At 45.4% G+C, this 18,976-nt stretch overlaps 1 protein-coding gene across 2 annotated transcripts in view; it reads left to right on the top strand.

The window, feature by feature from the left end:
- Positions 1 to 2,623: 2,623 nt before the first annotated feature.
- Positions 2,624 to 18,976, top strand: part of LIMK2 (LIM domain kinase 2) — a 43,216-nt gene continuing 26,863 nt past the window's right edge. For both annotated transcript variants that reach the window (XM_054996308.1, XM_054996307.1), the window contains exons 1-2: positions 2,624 to 2,669; positions 8,116 to 8,215. In XM_054996308.1, the coding sequence (XP_054852283.1) occupies positions 2,636 to 2,669; positions 8,116 to 8,215 (134 nt within the window). In that variant the 5' untranslated portion in view covers positions 2,624 to 2,635. The remainder of the gene's footprint in view (positions 2,670 to 8,115; positions 8,216 to 18,976) is intronic.

The following is an 18,976-nucleotide window of genomic DNA, read 5'->3' as shown; positions in this document are numbered from 1 at the left end:
TCTCATGCTTAAGTGAAGCTTTTTGTTGACTTCTCTTGCCTCCAGTGAGGGTGTAGAGGATCCTTAGGCACGCTGCAACTTTGCCTGCAAAAAAGGATAATGTTTGGTGTCTATATTACATATTTAGCATCTGCCTCAAGGAACCATCTCTATATATTCATTTGCTAAAATATCTATCAAATCTTTCAGTGTGGTTCAAGGCGGCTTACAATAATGGTTAAAAACACTTATAAATTAAAACCAAGATAAAGTTGTTAAGCTGGTTGGAACCAGCACTTCACTGGTTTGAATCCCGCTACTGCCATGAGCTCAGTAGGTGACCTTGGGTAAGCCACTCCTCTCAACCCCATCTCCCCAGCTGTATTCTGCTGATAATAACAACACTGACTTTGTTCACCGCTCTGAGTGGGGCACTAATCTGTCTAGAAGAGCGGTATTTAAGCACAGTTTTTATTAAAGAACAGATCCCAAATCTCTCCCTTTATAATAGACCCTTTATAAATGTGCAAGGCATGTTAATATTTTATTACAATAGGGTGCCCAGAAAAGGGAATATTCTTTTCCACTCTACTCCTGAATCTGGGTTCCGTGGAGTCTGGGAACAGCCAATCATAGACTGTAGTGGTTAGAGTGCCGAAGCAAGAAGATGTACATTCAAATCCTCATCGTCCCATGAAGCTTACTAGGTGACCTTGGACTAGTTCGCTCTTAGCCTAATAGCCTAACCTGCTTCACTAGGCTGTTGTGAGGATAATATGGGAGGAGAGCAAACATTCCTGAGGGGTGGCAGTGTTAAATCTTTTGTAGGAACAATAAGCAGAAGTCTTGTGATGCCTTAAAGACTAACGTTTCCACCTTTCAACAGCTTAATGGATTAGAGTAGGGGTCCCCACTATAATGCCTGTGGGCACCTGCAAACTTTTTCTGGTTCGCACCCAGTGTTTTTAGAAAGTGGGTGGGGCCAGGTGGAGCTTTTATCCAGCAAGGCTTCTGATTGGCCATTAGAGATTTTTAAAACGTTGCTTTTGGCAGCAGCTGCCACCACATCTTCACTGAAGGTATAGGTAAGAAAATATTTTTAAGCAATACGTTCATTTTAAAAGGTATCCTGTTAAACAGAGCTTCTGCCTGAAATGTTGAAGAGTTACTATCAGAGTTATATGTGCCCTTACTCCCTGACATTTTGTGGCTGGCTCCATCTCTTGTGGCAGCTGTTTTGTGGTTGCGCCCCTACCACCTTGTGTCAGAATTCCAAAGGTGCCTGCAGGCTCAAAAAGTTTGGGGGACCCCTGAACTGGATACCACTGGTTATGGGGGATTTCAACATCCATTGCGAGGTTTCCTTGTCAGATGCAGCTCAGGTTTTCCTCTCTTGTGTCTTTAGGATGCATAAGTATTACTTTTATGTCTTATTTTCGTAGCTAATTGTATTCTACATGAACAGCAGATTGACATGTTTTAAATAGATAAATAATTCATGTCGCATGAACTCTTTTCTTTGGCCCTCAAGTCGCAGCCGACTTATGGCGACCCTATAGGCTTTTCAAGGGAAGAGTTGTTCAAGAAGTGGTTTGCCACTGCTTGTGTTAGGCCTCTTTAAATCAAGGACTTGCTATAGTAGACACATGGCTGCACAAGCTCTCTGACCATGCAAAGTGAGTTGGGGTTTGTATCTTTTGGAAAGCGATGCATGAAGCTGCAAACCAACTGGTGGCTGTGCCACGATTCCTATCTTTCCATTTTCTGCCCTCACTGCAGCTGCTGTCATTCAGTCAGAGCAGCTTACCAGCGCTCTGAACCCGTCCTTCCCTTCCCCTGTACAGCAGAGGAAACAGCGGGAAAACAGATAAAGTATGCCAGGTTAGTGCTGCTCGAGCATTGCTCAAGACTCTCCTCGCCCATTGCCTTTCGGAAGCATTTTGGAGTGCTGGTCCTCGCCCGCTGCTCTACGCTGCCGTTCCTACAATTTACAAACATGTCACTATCAAACGTTATTAAAATGAAAATGAGTACAGATGTTAACTTGTGTGGGGAGGGCGGACTATAAATTGAAGAAATTAAATTAACTTTGGGGAAACAACCCGTACGTTTTTAGATATTTCTGTATGAATAATCTCTATTATCAGCTCTTTATAGTTAATTTTAATAAGTAATCATTGCCTAATAAAGAATAGCGCCCCTTTCCTGCAAGACAACCTTTCGGCGACCAGAGCACGCTTAGCCTAGAGGTGACATCATCCGATGGGTCCTCTTGCACGTGCATTCCTTAACTGGGCGGGCTCAGAACTCTATGATTGGTTCATCAGACAGTAAAAGGGCGGGCGTAGAACGTGTATAAGAAACAAAACCCAAGCCGAGGAGGCGCTCGATTGGTTAGAGGCCACGGCTGTGGAATTTTTCTGAGCAGGTCCGACAGCTGTGATTGGTCGATGGCATACGGGAGGGGGAGGCCCTGGTGGAGAAGACGCCTGAATGCTCAGGTGCGGCGGCGCCGTCGTCGGCGCTTTATTGTCTGGTGTGCGAGAAGGAGAACGTTTGTGATATGGCCCAGCTCGCGTTCCGTAGAGGCCTGGTGACGTCACCCACGGGTGGGATTTGCTGCGGCGTTGCAGTAAGAACTCAGCCCGGTCGGGCGATGGATGGAGGAGTGGCGGCGGGACCGGCCGGGGGTAAGACGCTGCTGCTGCTCGGGCTTTCTCCGTGGCCGATCCGTAGAGGCTGGCCTCGAATGCGGGGGCACGGGGTGCGTCACTGGACACTGTAGGGGCGGGGCCAGTGGAGGAACCGGAGCAGTGCCAGGGAAATAGTATGGTTGCCAACCTCCAGGCGGGACCAGGAGATCTCCCGGAATCATAGCTAATCTTCAGGCCACACAAATCAGTTGCCCTGGAGAAAATGGCTGCTTTGGAGGGTGGATTCTATGACATAGCCGGCTGAGGTCTCCTCTCCCCATCCTATGCCCTTCCGAATCTCCTTCATCCAAATCTTCAGGAATTTTCCAACCTGGAGCTGGCAACTCTAATAGTTGCAGCACCAGCCCGAGAGTGATCTGCCTTCCAAAGGCAAGGCAGAGAGTACCGCTCCTATTGTTTGCTTCTTCGATGCAAACTGCCTTTGGCCATGGAGGCTCCATCCGCAAGATCTCCCTCTTCGTCCAGTTGTCTAGTGGCCATTGCTATATCTTGTAGTAGGGAGCCCAGTATACTGATTTGGGTGTTGTGCGTCGAAGGAATTTTTGCCGATGGAGCCTTTTGGTTGACACGGAGGTCCAGCGGAGTGAGAGAGGGAGGAAACGTCCTCCCCCATTTTCCATGCCTCGGCTTAGCATCCTGTTTCCAGCAGACAGATGCGCCTGGGAAGGTGTTAGCTCCTCCTCGTCCTTTGTCTCTTGCTTCTGGCCTTGCTGTTCAGCTCGGCCTGATATCACTAAAATTTCTCTTCTCCGTGCACTTCTTTCTGATTCTCTGTGGTAAGCTTTATTTCAAGGAAAAGGAACCGTGGCTCAAGCCTGCTTGGTAGAACCTAACTAGAAATGTTGCTATTTAGTATCAGATGTGTTTGTGCTCTTTCAGGGTTTAGTGGAGGTGGACATGTGCCCTGCACATACTTGTGGTGCTGTCAGATTCTCATTGCTTAGCTTATACGATTGAAGTGAGCCTTGTTAAATCGACTTTGCTGAGCTTGCAGTGCCAGAGCTTGTGAACTTGGCTTTCTCACCTTTCTGCCTCTTTTTCTTGTGGGGTTCTGCACCCATTCCATCAGTTTAGGGGTTAGTCATAGCCTTTTGTGTCTGGCTGTGGAAACAGGTCCAGTACGCTGAAAGACAGGCTTTATTGCTTTAAAGGGTTGTGATTTAATAGGGGGAAGGTAGAGGAGAACACTACAACTTTAATAAGCACTGATCATTGGCTGTTGTGTTGGGCTCAGTAATTCTAGATTTGGGCACATTTTATGGAGGTGGCAGTCAGATAATCCAAATATATTGTCCTAGCAAGATATGTGCTGAAGTCTGTTTAAAGGCATGTCTTGCTCACTTACAGTTGACCTGCATACATGTAGAGCAGCTGCAGTATTTGAATGTTAAGCTGCTAAATCTAAGGCTATAATCCTACTCTATTCAAACTAGTTGGGAGTTCTGCCACTGATTTCTGTAGGAGTTGAATTGCACTTTAAACTTCCTCCTTCCAGCTACAACTATCTCTGGGTAGCAGGCAGATTAAAATCAACAAACATCAACCCTCCTTCTCCCTGTTTGAATCTCCAAACTACAGTAAATTGAGTCCTTTGCCTGCATAGCTGCTGTGACTTCTTTGTCACTCCCATCTTGCAGGAATGTATTCATTGTCATGACTGAAACACCCTCTCCTGATAGGAACTTGTAGTGTTTTCTTCTTGTTCTGAGCAGTGAGCATGTGGCTTCGCTGCCTGATGCATTTCTCTTTTGGAACTTAGATTGTCTGTTAACTCATCAGATAGGGTATCAGTACCGGCTGTTATTATGAAGTCGCACTTAGTACATTAAAAGCCTGGTGTGCCTAAAAAACTTGAGTGGTTTTTTTCTTCTTCTCAGACTGGGAAGGTAATCTGGTCTTCGGGAGAAGCTTATTAAGAATTCCTCAATGAGATGGTCAGTAATGGTGTATAGACTGCATAAAAGACATTCCTGCCATAGCTGTTCCCTGTAGTGTAGAACTATGCAAGGGCCATTGGATTCTATGGGGTGACAGTGTCAGTAGGCTCGAATTACAGAAAGTGTGTTTTAGTAACTATTTGTTCAGCGCTAAGCAGAGTTGCTCTGTCCTCCGCTCATTGTCTTCAGTGGGCTTGGGAAGGTATAACTCTGCTTAAGATGGCACCATCAGAGTCCTCTGCAAAGGGCAGGGAGTCCTTAGCGTTTCCGGTGCTGTGGAATGTGTTCTCCCGCGGGAAGTTTTAAAGCTGGCACTTTGGTTAATGAGCGTGATAAGGAAGCAGTGCACCTTAATGGGGTATATTAAACCGCCATCCATCACATCTATGTAGATTGACTTGTTTTGGCAAACTCCTGGTGTGCCATGCTGTTAAAACTGCAGGAAGTGTGTTTTTCCAGTCTGAAACAGAGATCTTGCTTACTTATACTGCATGGATTTGAAGCACCCGTCATGTCATTTTGACCTCTCAGAATTGATGTAGTTCTCATGTGGCTTTGCAGAGAGGTGGTGTTCCCAGACCTTGTTGTGCAGCTGGGATGGTCATTTTAACTATTAACCCTTGGCCAGTTTTCTTTTGCTTGTTCACAACAGCTTCAACTCTATAGAAAACTGGAAAGTAAAGCACAACTCTCCCCTCTTCCCCATCTACACACAGACCCTCAACCTGCATGACTAGAAAGAGAAGGAAGTGGGTCCTAAGCTGTCTTAGAAAACACCAGGTATCAAAACCTCACTTAAATGTCTTGCAGCACACAGGGCCCTGTCAAGGCTTAATTCAAAGACTTATTAAGGGTACGTTAAAGAACATTTCTGTCGAATTCTTCTACCCAAAACGTAATATATAGTTGCATTGCTGTTTTAGTTCAATAAATTTCAGGTCAAGCATATCTGCTAGAGAAGAATGGTTTTTCTGCTAGCTTGTTGTCATACGGGACTACACCCTGTGACACATCCCTTATCAGGCTTACGATAGATTATCTTGCAAAACAGAAATTGTGGATAGGAGTTGGGGAGAAATGCTCTGGATAGCTTGTCTGCTCCTACTTAGGTTTTCTTGCGATGTGCAGCCATGGGGAATGTTGGTTCCAACCTAGGGTGCTCTTTAGCCTTTGCAGTCTTCTCCCTGAGCCAGAAGCACAACCCAGGCAAATTGTGTGTATATCCTGGAATGAGCTGTAGAGTCTTTTGCAACAGTCCGGGGTTCCTCAGCTGATCCATCAGGGCAGAGACATTTCCCTGAGGGTAGGAAGCTCGAAAAGTTTTGATGAATGGGAGGGAGGTGACACCTCTTATTAATCTGAAGGTAGAAGGTAAGAAGGAGCTTATCTCTGTTGGCTGACTTTTGCAGGTATTTGCATCTAAATGTTTGTGTTAATGAGGGACTTTTAAAGACAATGCAGAATTCTTGGCTCAAAGCAGTAACAAATGATTATGGGAGCCATCTCCAGTGGAAAATTAATGCAGTTTAAAACAGATGCAGCCTTACTTTTCAGCTAGGGGTTGGTAGGGTCACCAGCCTTTTCCTAAGAATTCAGAAGCTCTGAGTCTAATTAGATGGATGGCAATGAGGAAGCTTCTATCTTCTGGTCTATTGCTGGTGCACGAGAACCCCTGGTTGGTAGTAGAAGAGAAATTATAAACCAGTGGTGCTCAAGCTCCTTGGTATGCCACCTGCAGCTCTTCTGAGCACTGTGTTTCGGGAATGTAGGTTGCAATTGATTCCAACCTTGAAACACTTGCCACTGAAGAAATGGACAAGCTGTATCACCCTTTCTGCCCATTCTGTCAGTGTAGCTCTGCTGATGAAAGAGGAAGAAGGGAGCAGTTTCACCCCCTTCCCCTTCTTCACTGCATCCATTTGACCCACATGGCTGTTAGTCCATGCTGGTCATGTGATGCCAGAAGTATAAACTTACCCAAACCTTAGAATGCATTGTCTGTTTAGTATATTGTTATCTGACTCTTCCTCCCATGAGTTTAGGGCATAAAAGTCTTTCCTCCTACACAACAAACCTGTGAGGTAGGCTACATTGAAAGAAGACAACTGGCCCGCCACAAGGTACATCCATGGTTGAGCTGAAATCTGAACCTGTCATCCTAGTCAGGCGCTCTTTAAGTACTATACCAGTCTGTTGCTTGCCACATTAATCTATGCAGCTGTCTGTCTAATATCAGGTGGGTTTGCCTTTAGCATAGTGGCTCTGTGTCTCTTGGAGAGCTTTTATTGTACTTCAGTATATAAGATTTGAGCTGGGATTTTACCTCCCTTTGAGCCAGTGTGGCAGAGCATCTTGAATATGGTTGACTCTGGATCAGACCGCTATTTGGCCAAAGTGGCTGTAGACATCTCATTCGTTCAGACTAAATCTCTTTAGGGTGGTTGTGAAATATTTTACCCTAACTCTTTGGGGAAGGCCAAAGTGCCATTACAACGAATATATAAATGTTAAAAAGCAGCAATATACGCATAGGCACAAGCCCACTTCTAACTACCTCTTCTGGACAAGGAAAACACTGCTTCTTTGTTGGAAAGCTGAGTTTAGAACCCATAGTTTCAATAGTTAATCTCTTGGCACAGAATCGGAGTTAAAATGGAAGTCTGTGCAAGCCTTAATGCCCTCTTCACAAGGAGCTTCCGAAGGTGTGTTTTCCCTCATAATCTGGTGTAATCCCATCCATAAAATTGGTGGAGCATTTCTTATTGGGAGGAAAAATGGTTAGACAGATATCCAGTAATGGTGGGATGGCTGCCCTTGGGGGGCCCTTTCCCATAAAATTAAACTTTTTGTTTTCATTTGTCTCCCTTCTGGAAAATTTGGTGGATGAAGGGAGAATAATTCGTTCGTGTGGCTGAGTCAGCATTGCGGGGCAAATGCCAGCGTTGCCTCCCTCAGCTGCTTCCGAGTTAATTCCCAGAAAGCGCTGAGCCGGTCTGTCCCCTGGCTTCTTGTTTTGATGCCACGATGGAGGGTGGCCAAGAGGGACTGGTTCATTTGTGCAATAGAAGGCAGAACCCCAGTGAGACTTTGCTGAGCTGCGGGGTGGAAGTTTCACTTGAAACAAGTCCATACATTTGACTGCCTTGGTTGTCGGCCAGAACTGAAGGTTGCTGGAACATGGTGTGGAAGATAAGCCCCTTTCCACCCCAGTCAGAGGAGGGACAGTGCCCTGTCTCTTGACCTGATGCTGAACTTCTGAACCACTTGGAACCTGCTGCTTTCTGGCAGCTCCTGAAGCCCAGTGTGACTGGCTGGATGAGTCCCAGGCCACCTCTAATGCTGTACTTGAAAGATAACGGTCACCCATATCAGCAGATTAATGCTGTGGTCATGACTGGGGGGAGGTTGCTGTTGCAAATTGAGGGGGGCGCACTGGGTTTTCTGAAGCAGCTACTGAAGTGATGAATCTTTGCTCTTGTATGCAGTTGAAGAGGATTGGAGATGCCTGGGATGTGGAGACAGCATTGCAGCTGGTGAGAGACTGTACAGGACTGTCAACGAAGCTTGGCACATCTCCTGCTTCCGGTGAGTGAAATCAGTGCTGTTGTCTTACTGTGTGAATGTATGTTGGGTATATTGATGGTAGCCCATATAATGAGCATTGGTGATTAGGGGTGGATAGTGGCCACCAGAAGCTATCTGTGGGTCCTGATGGTGTGCATATGATTGTGGTGAGCTTGGGAAGGTGATGCAATAGTGACATGTATTCTGCTTTCATCCTTGTCTCCCAGGAATCAGCCAGTTTACCATCTGAGAGCTCCCTAAAAGAGCAGATTCAAAGCCTGGAGGTGGTTTTAGACCTTGGCCTACACATGGAAGCCTGGATCCCCTGTGGGCCATAATCAGGGGTCATTTCATAGAAAAAGAGCAGGAGGAACTCATTTGCATAACTCATTAGCATATGCCACGCCTCTTGCCATCACCAGAAGTGTGTCATTAGTATAACTGATTTGCATATGCCACACCCACCGACATCACCTATTCTGGCTGTTTTGGACCCAATCCTGGCCATTCAGGGCTGAAATTGGGTCCAAAAAGGGGCTGAAAATGGCTGAACAGGGACTCAAAATGGTCAGGATCAGGCCGCTGATGAGCAGGAGAGTGATCCACCACCCATCAGAGGCCCGATCTGGGCCATTTTGGCCCCAATCCAGGCTGAAACAGGCCCAAAATGGCCGAGAGTCAGGTAGGCGGGGCCACCTGACATGTGACCTTTTGGGGGAACTGCCGGAACTGCATTCCTGTGTGTTCCCCCTCGAAATGAGCCCTGGCCATAATTCCTTTAGTCAGTTTTGTTTGGTTCACCACTGGCTTCTTTTCCCTGAGAAGCATTGTTTGGTCACATTTGTGCATGCTCTGATCACATCTAGATTAGATTATGTGGGGTTGCCTTTGAAGACCGTCCTGTCATTTCAGTTAATTCAGAAAGTGGCAGCCAGGTATAGATGAGAGGGGATGCGTCTAGGGGTGTGCACCCCGAAAATATTTGGATGTCCTGCTTCAGGTTTACCCAAAGCGGGAAAAACATTTGGAAATACCCAAAATCTGATTCGGGTATTTGGATCGCTTCGGAATGCTCCATAAAGATTCGGAGCATTCCAAAGTGATTCAGAGGGGTGGGCTTTCTTCCAGCACCCCCCTCACCCCCCCACTTAGCCCTCCTGTCCCCTCCAACCCACTTACCTGGCCGGGCGGAGAAGGTCAGAACTGCCTCCTCTGCTGCCGCTGCCTCCTCCGGGCCTGCAGGGCTGCGGGGAAGGCTGGAGCAGCCACCACCACACCGCTTCCTCCAAGTCCGCAGCAGCCTGCAGGGCGGCCGGGAAGGCCAGATCTGGCGGTGAGCGGGCCCATAGGGTGGTGGGGGAGGCCTTTTCGGCCTCCTCTGCCGCTGTGCGGGCCCGCGAGGCTGTGGAGAAGGCTGGAGCTGCCTCCTCCAGCCCTTCCTGCCCCTTAAATGGCTGCCACAGCGGCCTTTTGAGGGGGAGGAAGGGCCTTTTCTGTCTCCTCTGCTGTTGCGTGGGCCCACAGGGCAGTGGAGAAGGCTGGAGCTGCCTCCTTTGGCCCTTCCTGCCCCTCAAATGGCCGCGGCGGTAGCCATTTGAGGGGCAGGAAGGGCCTTTTGAGCCTCCACCATGCTGCCCTGCTGCCTCCGTGGTTGCAGCGGCCTGCTGGGCAGCTGGCCGCCTTGCAAGCGGCAGGGCCAAGGTAAGTGGGGTGGGCGACTGGAGCTGGGGGTTGGGGGTGGGGTGGGATGTTTGAAGAGGCCTTTTAAACTTCAGCTGTCAGATGGGGAAATCCCGCCCCCCGCCTGCCAGCTGAAGTTTAAAGGGACCTGCTGCTTGCAAGAGGCAGGGAAAGGGCCCTTTAAACTTGGGCCCTGAAGCTTCCCGAAGCAACCCAAATGCTTTGGGAAAGCTTTGATTCGGGATTTCCGAATCGGGGCCAGCATGCTGGCCCCAATTTGGGAATCCAGAATCTTTGCAGATCAGGTCTGGTTCGGGTATTTTACCTGAATGGGAAACCTGAGGCGTACACCCCTAGATACGTCTTGTGGGTCCTGAAAGAACCACACTGTGCTGGAACATGAGATGTTCATGGAGTAATGGTAAGGTGAAGAGAAATGCAGAAACAGTCTCATACATTCATAACAGGGGTAGCAGTATATTTGAATATTTGTTAAATTTCATAACAGTGGAAACACCAATTTTTTTGGTAGTGTGTCATATACATTATAGTGTTAATCGTGGGGAAAATTGATCACATTTAAACAGTACATGCTTGAAAGTACATGATGATCTAATGCCATTTTTATGTTTTGCATAAAAATTTTCATTCTATATATTCTGAGTGACTAAAATCTCGTCCTATAAAGCATTTAATTCATTTGAATTTTGAGTGTTCCCCAGAATTTCCTATTTTTCCATTGAGGGGAAGGGGGATTTTTTCCCCCTCCAAATGTCTGTATTTCCCCCCAAGCTTTCACATCTGTAGTTTGGGAGGGCTTAGCACATTCAAGGCTTTAGCAGCCAGCTCTGATCCCGACATACTGTTTTAGGAAGGTGAAAAAAATGACTCAAATTCCACCCCTCAGTGACTTAAGCAAGGCTGCAAGTGTAAGGTGGCAGCATTAATTTCTGTGTGTACTGATGTGTTCTGTAAATGAGAACCTGACCTGGAAGTGCCGGCAAGAAATAAAGATCACTGAATGCTTGAGTCCAGGAAAACTTTGCCTGCAGTTAAGAGCCGCCACCTGTATCCTGTGCTTCCCTTCTGGTCCTAAGTGCTGGATGCAGGACAATATGCAAGCTGTGTAATTAGCAGCTGTACTAAAAGGTGCAATAAAGGAAATGCTCTCTCACCCCACCCTGTATTGCTTGCTGGCCTAATGCTGATTCCCGCTGTCCCTCCTCTACTGCTGGCCTCATTGCTAGCTTTGAATATTCCTGTGCCAAACTTTTAAGAGGCTGCTGCTGGTTGAAAGTCTTTGGCAGCTGGCAACTGTAAGTTCTGGCAACTCTTGCGGAGGCTGTGGACAGACTTCCTGTGGATTTTGCTGGCTTCTTGGCTGGCGTGTAATTGCTCTAATGGACTATTGGCCCCTTTCCTAGCCTTGAAAAACGGTTTGTTCAGAATTGACCTCGCACACCAGTCACACTTTTTGGGGCCACAGTGGATGCGTGCAAGTGGCTCTGTCCAACTTCTCTCTTTCTCTTACGTAGTTTGGGCTGAGATTTTTCTTTGGTTTTCTGTGTTCTGTGTTTAGCTAGTTAGAGAAAGCCATATCGAAGTAAAATACTGTTTCTATTACTCCTAATTAATATATTGTGGCTTTACTTTACCTCTATTATTGGAAGCCTCCTTGAATGTTTCTTTTGAATAGAAAGGGGGGATAAAAAAATCCTAGAATAAACTTGTATTGCATTATACTGGGCCACCTTCTTGGAAGTGCTGCTGCAATTTCTTTTCTGCTTCTAAATGGCCACAGATATCTTGCTCAGTCTATGTAGCCAGCGAGCTTTTACAGTGTGCATGGTGTATTCAGGACTTGCAGCAGTCTTACTCATTCCCCATCAAATCACGTGGAGCTGGCTAGCAAACTGGGTGAGATTATGCTAAGTCCTGCCTAAACCTTGCTGATTTGCCATTCCTCGGGTTATGTGGATGGCAGCCATCCACAGTGAGAGTGAGAACAGCTTGGGTTCATTGACTATTGTGTTGGCCTGGGGCTGGTAACATGTCAGTATTCCTTTGGCGCAGCATCTGGTTGAACATATGAATCCAGATAGAGGTGAGTGCATGAGAGCAACACTTTTCCATGTTGGTTATTTTTTTACCCTACCCTTCTACCAGAATGACATTTTAGCTCCTCACCTGTTGTGTTACGTAGATTAGACTGAATGAGAGCAATTTAGAATTTTATAATCTAATGGTTAGGAACATTATAAATGTGCTTTTGGCTGGGTTTTTCTAGTGTTCTAAGCCCTCAGCTGTTGCTTGTAAGCAACATGCCTGAATTTAATTTTGACTTCATCTTGTGTGGCAAATGACTATGCCATACAGTCTTTTACTGTTCTTCACTGGTATCCTGAAAGATAACATAGAGTGTTGCTCATGTTGACTTGACCATTTGAATAAGTGTAACATCATCAGGTCCAGTAATCAGGTGTTATTAAGGGATTTCTGCCCCATAAAAAACTATATAGATCTGAAAACCCTGCCTATTCTTATGTCTGATCTGCTTATACTTTGTGTTGTGTGCCAGAGGACTAGTGGGCAGCCAGTATCTGCAGCGAAAGATCCTTCTGCTGTCTTTCCTCTGTCATTGATTCTGGCTGCTGTATGGCATGTTATCCTGATCTCATTCCAGGTGTGCTTTCTGTGAAGGATTGCAAAGTACCAATTTCTCTGTATGGCTGTCTCTGAGCCATACAATGAAACAGGCTTCAGTGGAGGCCAGGATTGCTATGACAGGACTGTGTGGGATCCCTATAGCACCGAGATGTTTAAAGCCCGGCATGACCAAGAGGGACCCTTTACTTGCCCTGGGTGTTCTCACACCCACAACTGTTTTGAGTAGGACCATAATTTCACACTTCAAAAGCAGCACTTCTTGGAACATAGACTTTTTTGTTTCACCATGCAAGTGGATGTGTAGCTGGGAACCATCAAAATGGCTAGGAGCACCTCTTTTCCTCCTCTCCGAGTTTTGACCTGGGCCTCTGTATGGGGCTGCCACTCTTAGCACATGTGCTTTCATGATCTGAGACAGACCAAATGCCTCCCCCGTCATCCATTTATGAAGTCCACAGGTCTGGAGTTGCTACATGGTACAGCAGAGACAAGATGACTTGTAGGACGCTAATTCACTGGTAGGTTCTCCTGCGCAAGTCTTAAGAGTGGCTCAAGGAAACTGCTGGGTTGGTGTCTCATTTGTGCCTTCAGTGTCGTAACGTGTTTGACTGGCCCTGCAAATCTGAAGGCACTCTTTGTCTGTTCAAGGACACAAGAGCACTTGCCATAGTTTAAGAACAAGGGGTTCGCCATTGCCCAAGAGAGAAGAGGATGCTAGCTCACTCTGACTCACCAACCTTCTCTCAATGTGAGGGTGAAACTTTTACAAACCACTCTTCTTTATTCCACTGTTCCTGTCACCGTTACTGTTCTTGCAACATCAGAGTTCCTAAATTGAGGCAACTCTTCCTCCTCATCAGTTTTATGGTATAGCGTATGGGAGAGTTTGGAATGGCTTAGTTTCCAACTGTTAAAATACTGCTGCCTGCAAAATCTTTTCCTTTTCACCCCTGTTCAAACTAAGTGAGATGCATATCCGTACTCTCCATGAATGTAATTAAATAATTTATCTACATTTTCGTCCTGCTTTCCATTACTGTCTGAACTAGTTTACAATAAACAAATAAAATGAAAACTGATCAGAAATACGACATACTAAAAACATTAACACAATTAAATAGCATTAGAAACAATTCAGGAAAACACCTGTCTAAACAACACAGCCTTACGCTGGCTCTTGAATTGGATTGGGAGAAAAGGTAGCCCTTATTTCGACCGGTCATTTCATTGGTAATTCCTCTTGCTTAAATATAGGCCTTGATAATATAGTATGATTCCTAGCATGGCAGGGCGGGGATGCTGTGATACCTGCCAATATATTTCCTCTGCTTTCTTAACTTACTGAAACTTGCTGGATAATATCCAGAGAGTCTTAACTGGAGTACATGTGAAAAGGGAGCTTTGGAACATTCCCCACCTGCTGACTAACTGGCAAAGTATTGAGTTAATAGGCAAATCACAGCTGTGAGCCCTTGGCTTGGCCATATGCACACTTTGTATCTGGACTTTGCAACCTTTCCCTGTGACTGCGCAGGGAGCAACCCATCCCCTTTCTTCAGAAATTGGAACCAACCAGCATCTTTTCTCCAAAGCCCAGAGATAGTCTTTCTTCCATCTCACTGGAGCAGGAGGCGCTTCACAAGTGCCCAGGAGGCATCATAGTTGCATCTATAGTGAATACCCATTGGAAGTGGCTGTCTCTTATTATAGGATATTGTGTGGCTTGGAGCCTTCCAATGTCTTGTGATTCGCTCCCACTCTGTATAGCAGCCATTTTGTGGTGACATCCACTTCCCTTTCTCGAAATTCCAAAAGTGCCTACAGGCTTAACAAGATTGGGGCCTGCTGTATCTTGAATTAGACACTGTTTACTAAATTATGATTACGTATCTCATTTTATTTTAAATGAGGTGTGGAAGGGATTGGTGTGGAATTACTTGCACCTAACACATTTTCATATTATATAAGATTTTGTACACTAGAGACCATTTCATCATTTGCATGAAGGCACGGACTCTTTAGTCCAGCGGTAATCATTCTACAGCTTGCAGAGAGCCATATTCACAATTGCCATCAACCAAAAATTGCCATATGACTATTGGATGCCTTCTGTGACAACCCATATTCTCATCAACAGGAGGCTCAGACTAGAGGGTGCCGCGACTCCCAGAGGAGGGCAAAACTGGCTGTGGAGAAAGGGTGGAAAAATCCCCCCCCCCACACACACACTGTGGCTAACTGTGTTGATGGTTTTACTACCATCTTCGCAGCCAGCTTGTTTTCCTTCTGGCAGGTGCCCAGGTGCTCGGTGAGAGTGCAGAAGCTGCAGAGAAGGTGGGAGGTGTTGGAAAAGACAGGCCCTTTACTTCCAACCTTGGCATGAGGCCTGCACCTCAGGAAGACTTACGCAGTCCCTCTGGCAGTGGCTATTTCACTTGCCACCCTCAAGCCCTACTAGGCAATGGCCTTGGTCACTTTGCTTGAACGTGGGATTTGAAAACAGTGCTCAGAAGAGCCACCGGTAACTCCTGAGCCATGGAGTGAGTGTCACTGGTCTAGTCTAGGAAAGCTTATGCTAGTGTTAAAAAAACCCTCTAAGGGGCTACAAGACTCTCATTTGTGTTTGCTGAAACAGACTAAACACTGCTTCTCTTCTGGAATTTGCTACACATTCTTTGACAGAAAGTGGATTCTGTAGCAGAAGAGATTATGTGGAAAAACAATAGGAGCCAAATGGAAAATGTGTGAAGGGCCTCCTTTTAAGCAAAATGTTAACCTCTTGCATGACAAGCTAAGGTGCTCTGTGACTTGGGAAATGAGGCTTTGTCTTTCTTCCTCTGATGAAGTTCTCAAACTATTTTCCTCATAGGTTATTTTACGGTTACTCTGTACTCTTATAACCTGTAGAATTTTCCCTCCCAAAGACTTTCAAATCAGAGGCGATATTCTGCGTGCTTAAAAGGGTAGCGTTTATTCTCTTCCTTCTGTGGTAATTAACATGTTGCCTGAAGAATGCAGCTCCTATATTCTGTCACCTGAGGCACTGGGTAAACATCTGAAGCCTGCTCCACTGCATTTTCGCCTTTTGTACTGAGTAGTTCAGGGAGGGAGGAAATAACCATTCTGCCCTTGGAGTTACCCTCAGTTGACAAAATAATGAACAAATAAATCTGGCTGTACATGCATTCAAACAGAGGAGGGAGGAAGATCACTGCCTCCCAATTGTCTACGTATGTGAGAAATTGAGACCCAGGGTGCTGTACTAGGAGATCCAGGTTCAAATCTGTTCTGTGCCTTGAAACCTCGCTGGGTGATTTTTGGCCAGCACCTCTTTCTTAGTATAAAATGGAGGAGCTGCCCTGAGTTTCATGGAAGAAGGGTTGGGTAAAAAATACACTAAATAAATAAGTAGTATGTGAAGAATTGCCAACCTGAAGGATCACAAAATGGCAGGGCAGAAAAGAAGCTGTAAGGAAGCTTGCTGCTATTTTCCTAGCCCTTAAAAATGTGGGAGAAAGTCTTTTAAAAGAGGCAGGCAGGTGAGTGGTGATTAAAAAAAAAAGCAGTCCTGCAGCTATAGATGTGGCCCAGTAATTGTGACAGCAACAGATGTACTTCTGGGAGGGGAATCTGAGAAAATGGGAGGTTCCCCACAACAGATGTGCAACATTGAAGGAAGATGTGCAGACTATCATAACAAACACCTTGGGTTTTGTTCTTTTTCTCTGAACAATCGTGTCCATTGGAGCAGAGTTGTGGAGTCCTGCCATCAGGTCTTGATAGGAGAATTAATTTCCAGCAAACATTCTGAATATACTGCTTTCTGGAATAGAAAATCCTAAGCAGATGCCTTCTGAGTACAGGAATATTTTTAAACTTAAGGCAGATTTGGTTATGAAAGTGTTCTGAACAGGAGCTCTTGGGGTCTTGCAACAAAAATTAGTCCAAGAAAGGTGAGTTTTCCTGGGGTATATTCTGAGATTATCTGTTCATGCAGAACCAGCCCAGGCTTTCTGCATGTACATTTAACAAGTTGTCCGGAAACCTTAATGAAACTTCGGAGATGAAGCAGTGGGAGAGTGAAGATAACTTGGAAATGATACCTTGGAGATTTCTTCTAGAAGTTGAGAAATGTAATTGTCTGGAAGTGGTCCAAAAACATTGCAAGCTCTATATGAAGCAGAGTAAATGGCTCTTCTAGGATTAGCATTATCAGAACTGCTGTGTTTATTACTGGGGGATCGGGTTTATTTCCTTCAGTTGCTGCTGTCAAGAAGGCTGATTTTAGAACCTCTTTTCCAATATTTCCCGTTAAGAGGAGGTCTCCTGCATCTGTGTCTTGGCATTGAGACAGAGCATACCAAATAAAATTCATTTGCAGCAGCTTTTCTGAGTGCCTAGTATTTTTCAAGCTCGGCTCTTTAGCAACAGGTTTCTCTGACAGCTGCTGTATTCTGCTTAATTGAAATCTGTGGAAGAAGTCCTCAAAGATGTAGATTTGAGGATTAGCCAACTGAATTGTGTGGTAGAGGATTCAGTCTTTGACAGCAACACTAAGGAAATGTTCCTCCTCCTCCTGCCACTGATTGTGAAGCAAATATTCTGCCAGTTCTCCCCACCCCCCTTTCATGGTATGGAACTAATAATCTAGAAGTCTGGGATGTGAGCCCTCTGCATAAGGGGCAGTGCAGGAGATGTGAAAGAGAATGCATTCCTAGACACAGACTCATCATAGTGCTGCTGTTTCCAGTGGAGCTGTGTTAAATTGTCAAAAGGAATTGAACCCTTTTCCTGAAACCAGTGGGCTGCTGCAGGATTTATTACCTTTCTCTCTCAGCTTTGCATTTTATAGCCAGTCTGCAAAAGCCCAACTAAATGGAAGATCCTGGCTATTGTAGGAGATTCCCCCTCCCCATGTGTCTGTCCCCTTTTGCATGGCAGGGGTGCAGACAAAGAGTAGCTCCTCACTTTAATATTTTCAGGGGAGAACAAAGCAATTGAGGCAAGTTTTTTTTAAAGAAATGTCTGCACTTGAGTGGAAACATTGACTTCAGTGGAAAAACAGAGGAGTTAGCTGTGTTAGTCTGTAGTTGCAAAAGAGTCCAGTAGCACCTTTAAGACTAACCAACTTTATTGTAGCATAAGCTTTCAAGAACTACAGCTCTCTTCATCAGATGCAGTGGAAAACCAGGATTTCTTAAGCATGCTGAGAAACGTAGGCTTGCCTGTGCTGTAGGCTCGAAAGCTGAGCACTTGGGCTTCTTCATGCTAGTGAGGGGTGATAGTAGAAAATGGAAAATGTTTTAAGTAAACAAAAACCATAATACTTTTTTTGTAAATATTTCTCTTCCAGTGAAAAACTAGATAGAATTGGAGATATGGGTTATTAGGGTATGCGTGTGGGAGAGGAGAATTTACGTATCAGCGAGGATCTACACCCCTGCTCTGCATATGTATACTTCAAAAGCAAGTGTTGCTGTTGGCTTATGGTTTTTATAAAACAATAGCCACCTGCATCACATGCTTTTGCTTTCCTCTGCAAGGATTGCTGCTAACCTAAATGCAAAAAGAAAAGCTACATAACATTTTTGTTTAAGATCAACCGAAATGACACAGAACAATGTGCAAGCTTTTGAATTCTCCAGAACGCATCATCAAGCTACTTTTCTTTTTATCTATCCAGCCTGATAAACTGTTCAAGATAACTTGAAAGCTTGCTCATTGTTTTGTGTCATCTTGGTTGATCTTAGTCAAAAGCATTGCAGTAGAAAACAGCTTTTGTTTTTGGATTTTACTTTGGACTGGTGCAGCTACTTGCAACCTGCAAAGCTGCAGGTTTTGTGTGTTTATGAAATTGTTTTCACCTTGCCCTTCTGGAGACTAGTATACAGATACGTTCCACAGTTCACTGGCTAGATCTTCTCAACAAGATCTATTAAAACAATTGGAAGCTGTGAAAGAGCCCGTCCTCATGGTAATGAGGCTTCTGCAGGAGTACTTCCTAGCGGCTCATGTTTCTGTGTTAATTAGCAGAGAAAAAGGTTGCGGTACAAGAAATCTCATGAGACAAGTACGGTATTGTGAAAACAGCTACTAAAATCTGTAGATGAGATTGGACTTCTTGGAGCAGTAGATCATCAACCTACTGGATGGTTTAATTGGTTATTTGGGCATGCTATCCTGCTCAAGGTTCCTGCAGCCATTGGAGCGATTCTTAAGCATGTGCCCCTGTACAGTTTTAAGTAAAGGAATTGTGCTGGTGGTGTTGCCAGACTCTGCAAGCGGGACCCAGCAACTGCAGGCCTTCGTTCAGACTCCTGACTTGGAAGTTACTTACTGCCAGGTGTTGTTCCTCAGATAAGGACTTGGCCTCCCTCCCTTTATTTTTAAGAGCAGAAATTATAGATAGTTTATGTTGCTACCTTTTGAGCACAT

This window comes from Eublepharis macularius, chromosome 13 (assembly GCF_028583425.1).
Source record: "Eublepharis macularius isolate TG4126 chromosome 13, MPM_Emac_v1.0, whole genome shotgun sequence".
Classification (NCBI taxonomy): domain Eukaryota; kingdom Metazoa; phylum Chordata; class Lepidosauria; order Squamata; family Eublepharidae; genus Eublepharis; species Eublepharis macularius.
This window is presented reverse-complemented; position numbering and strand designations above follow the sequence as displayed.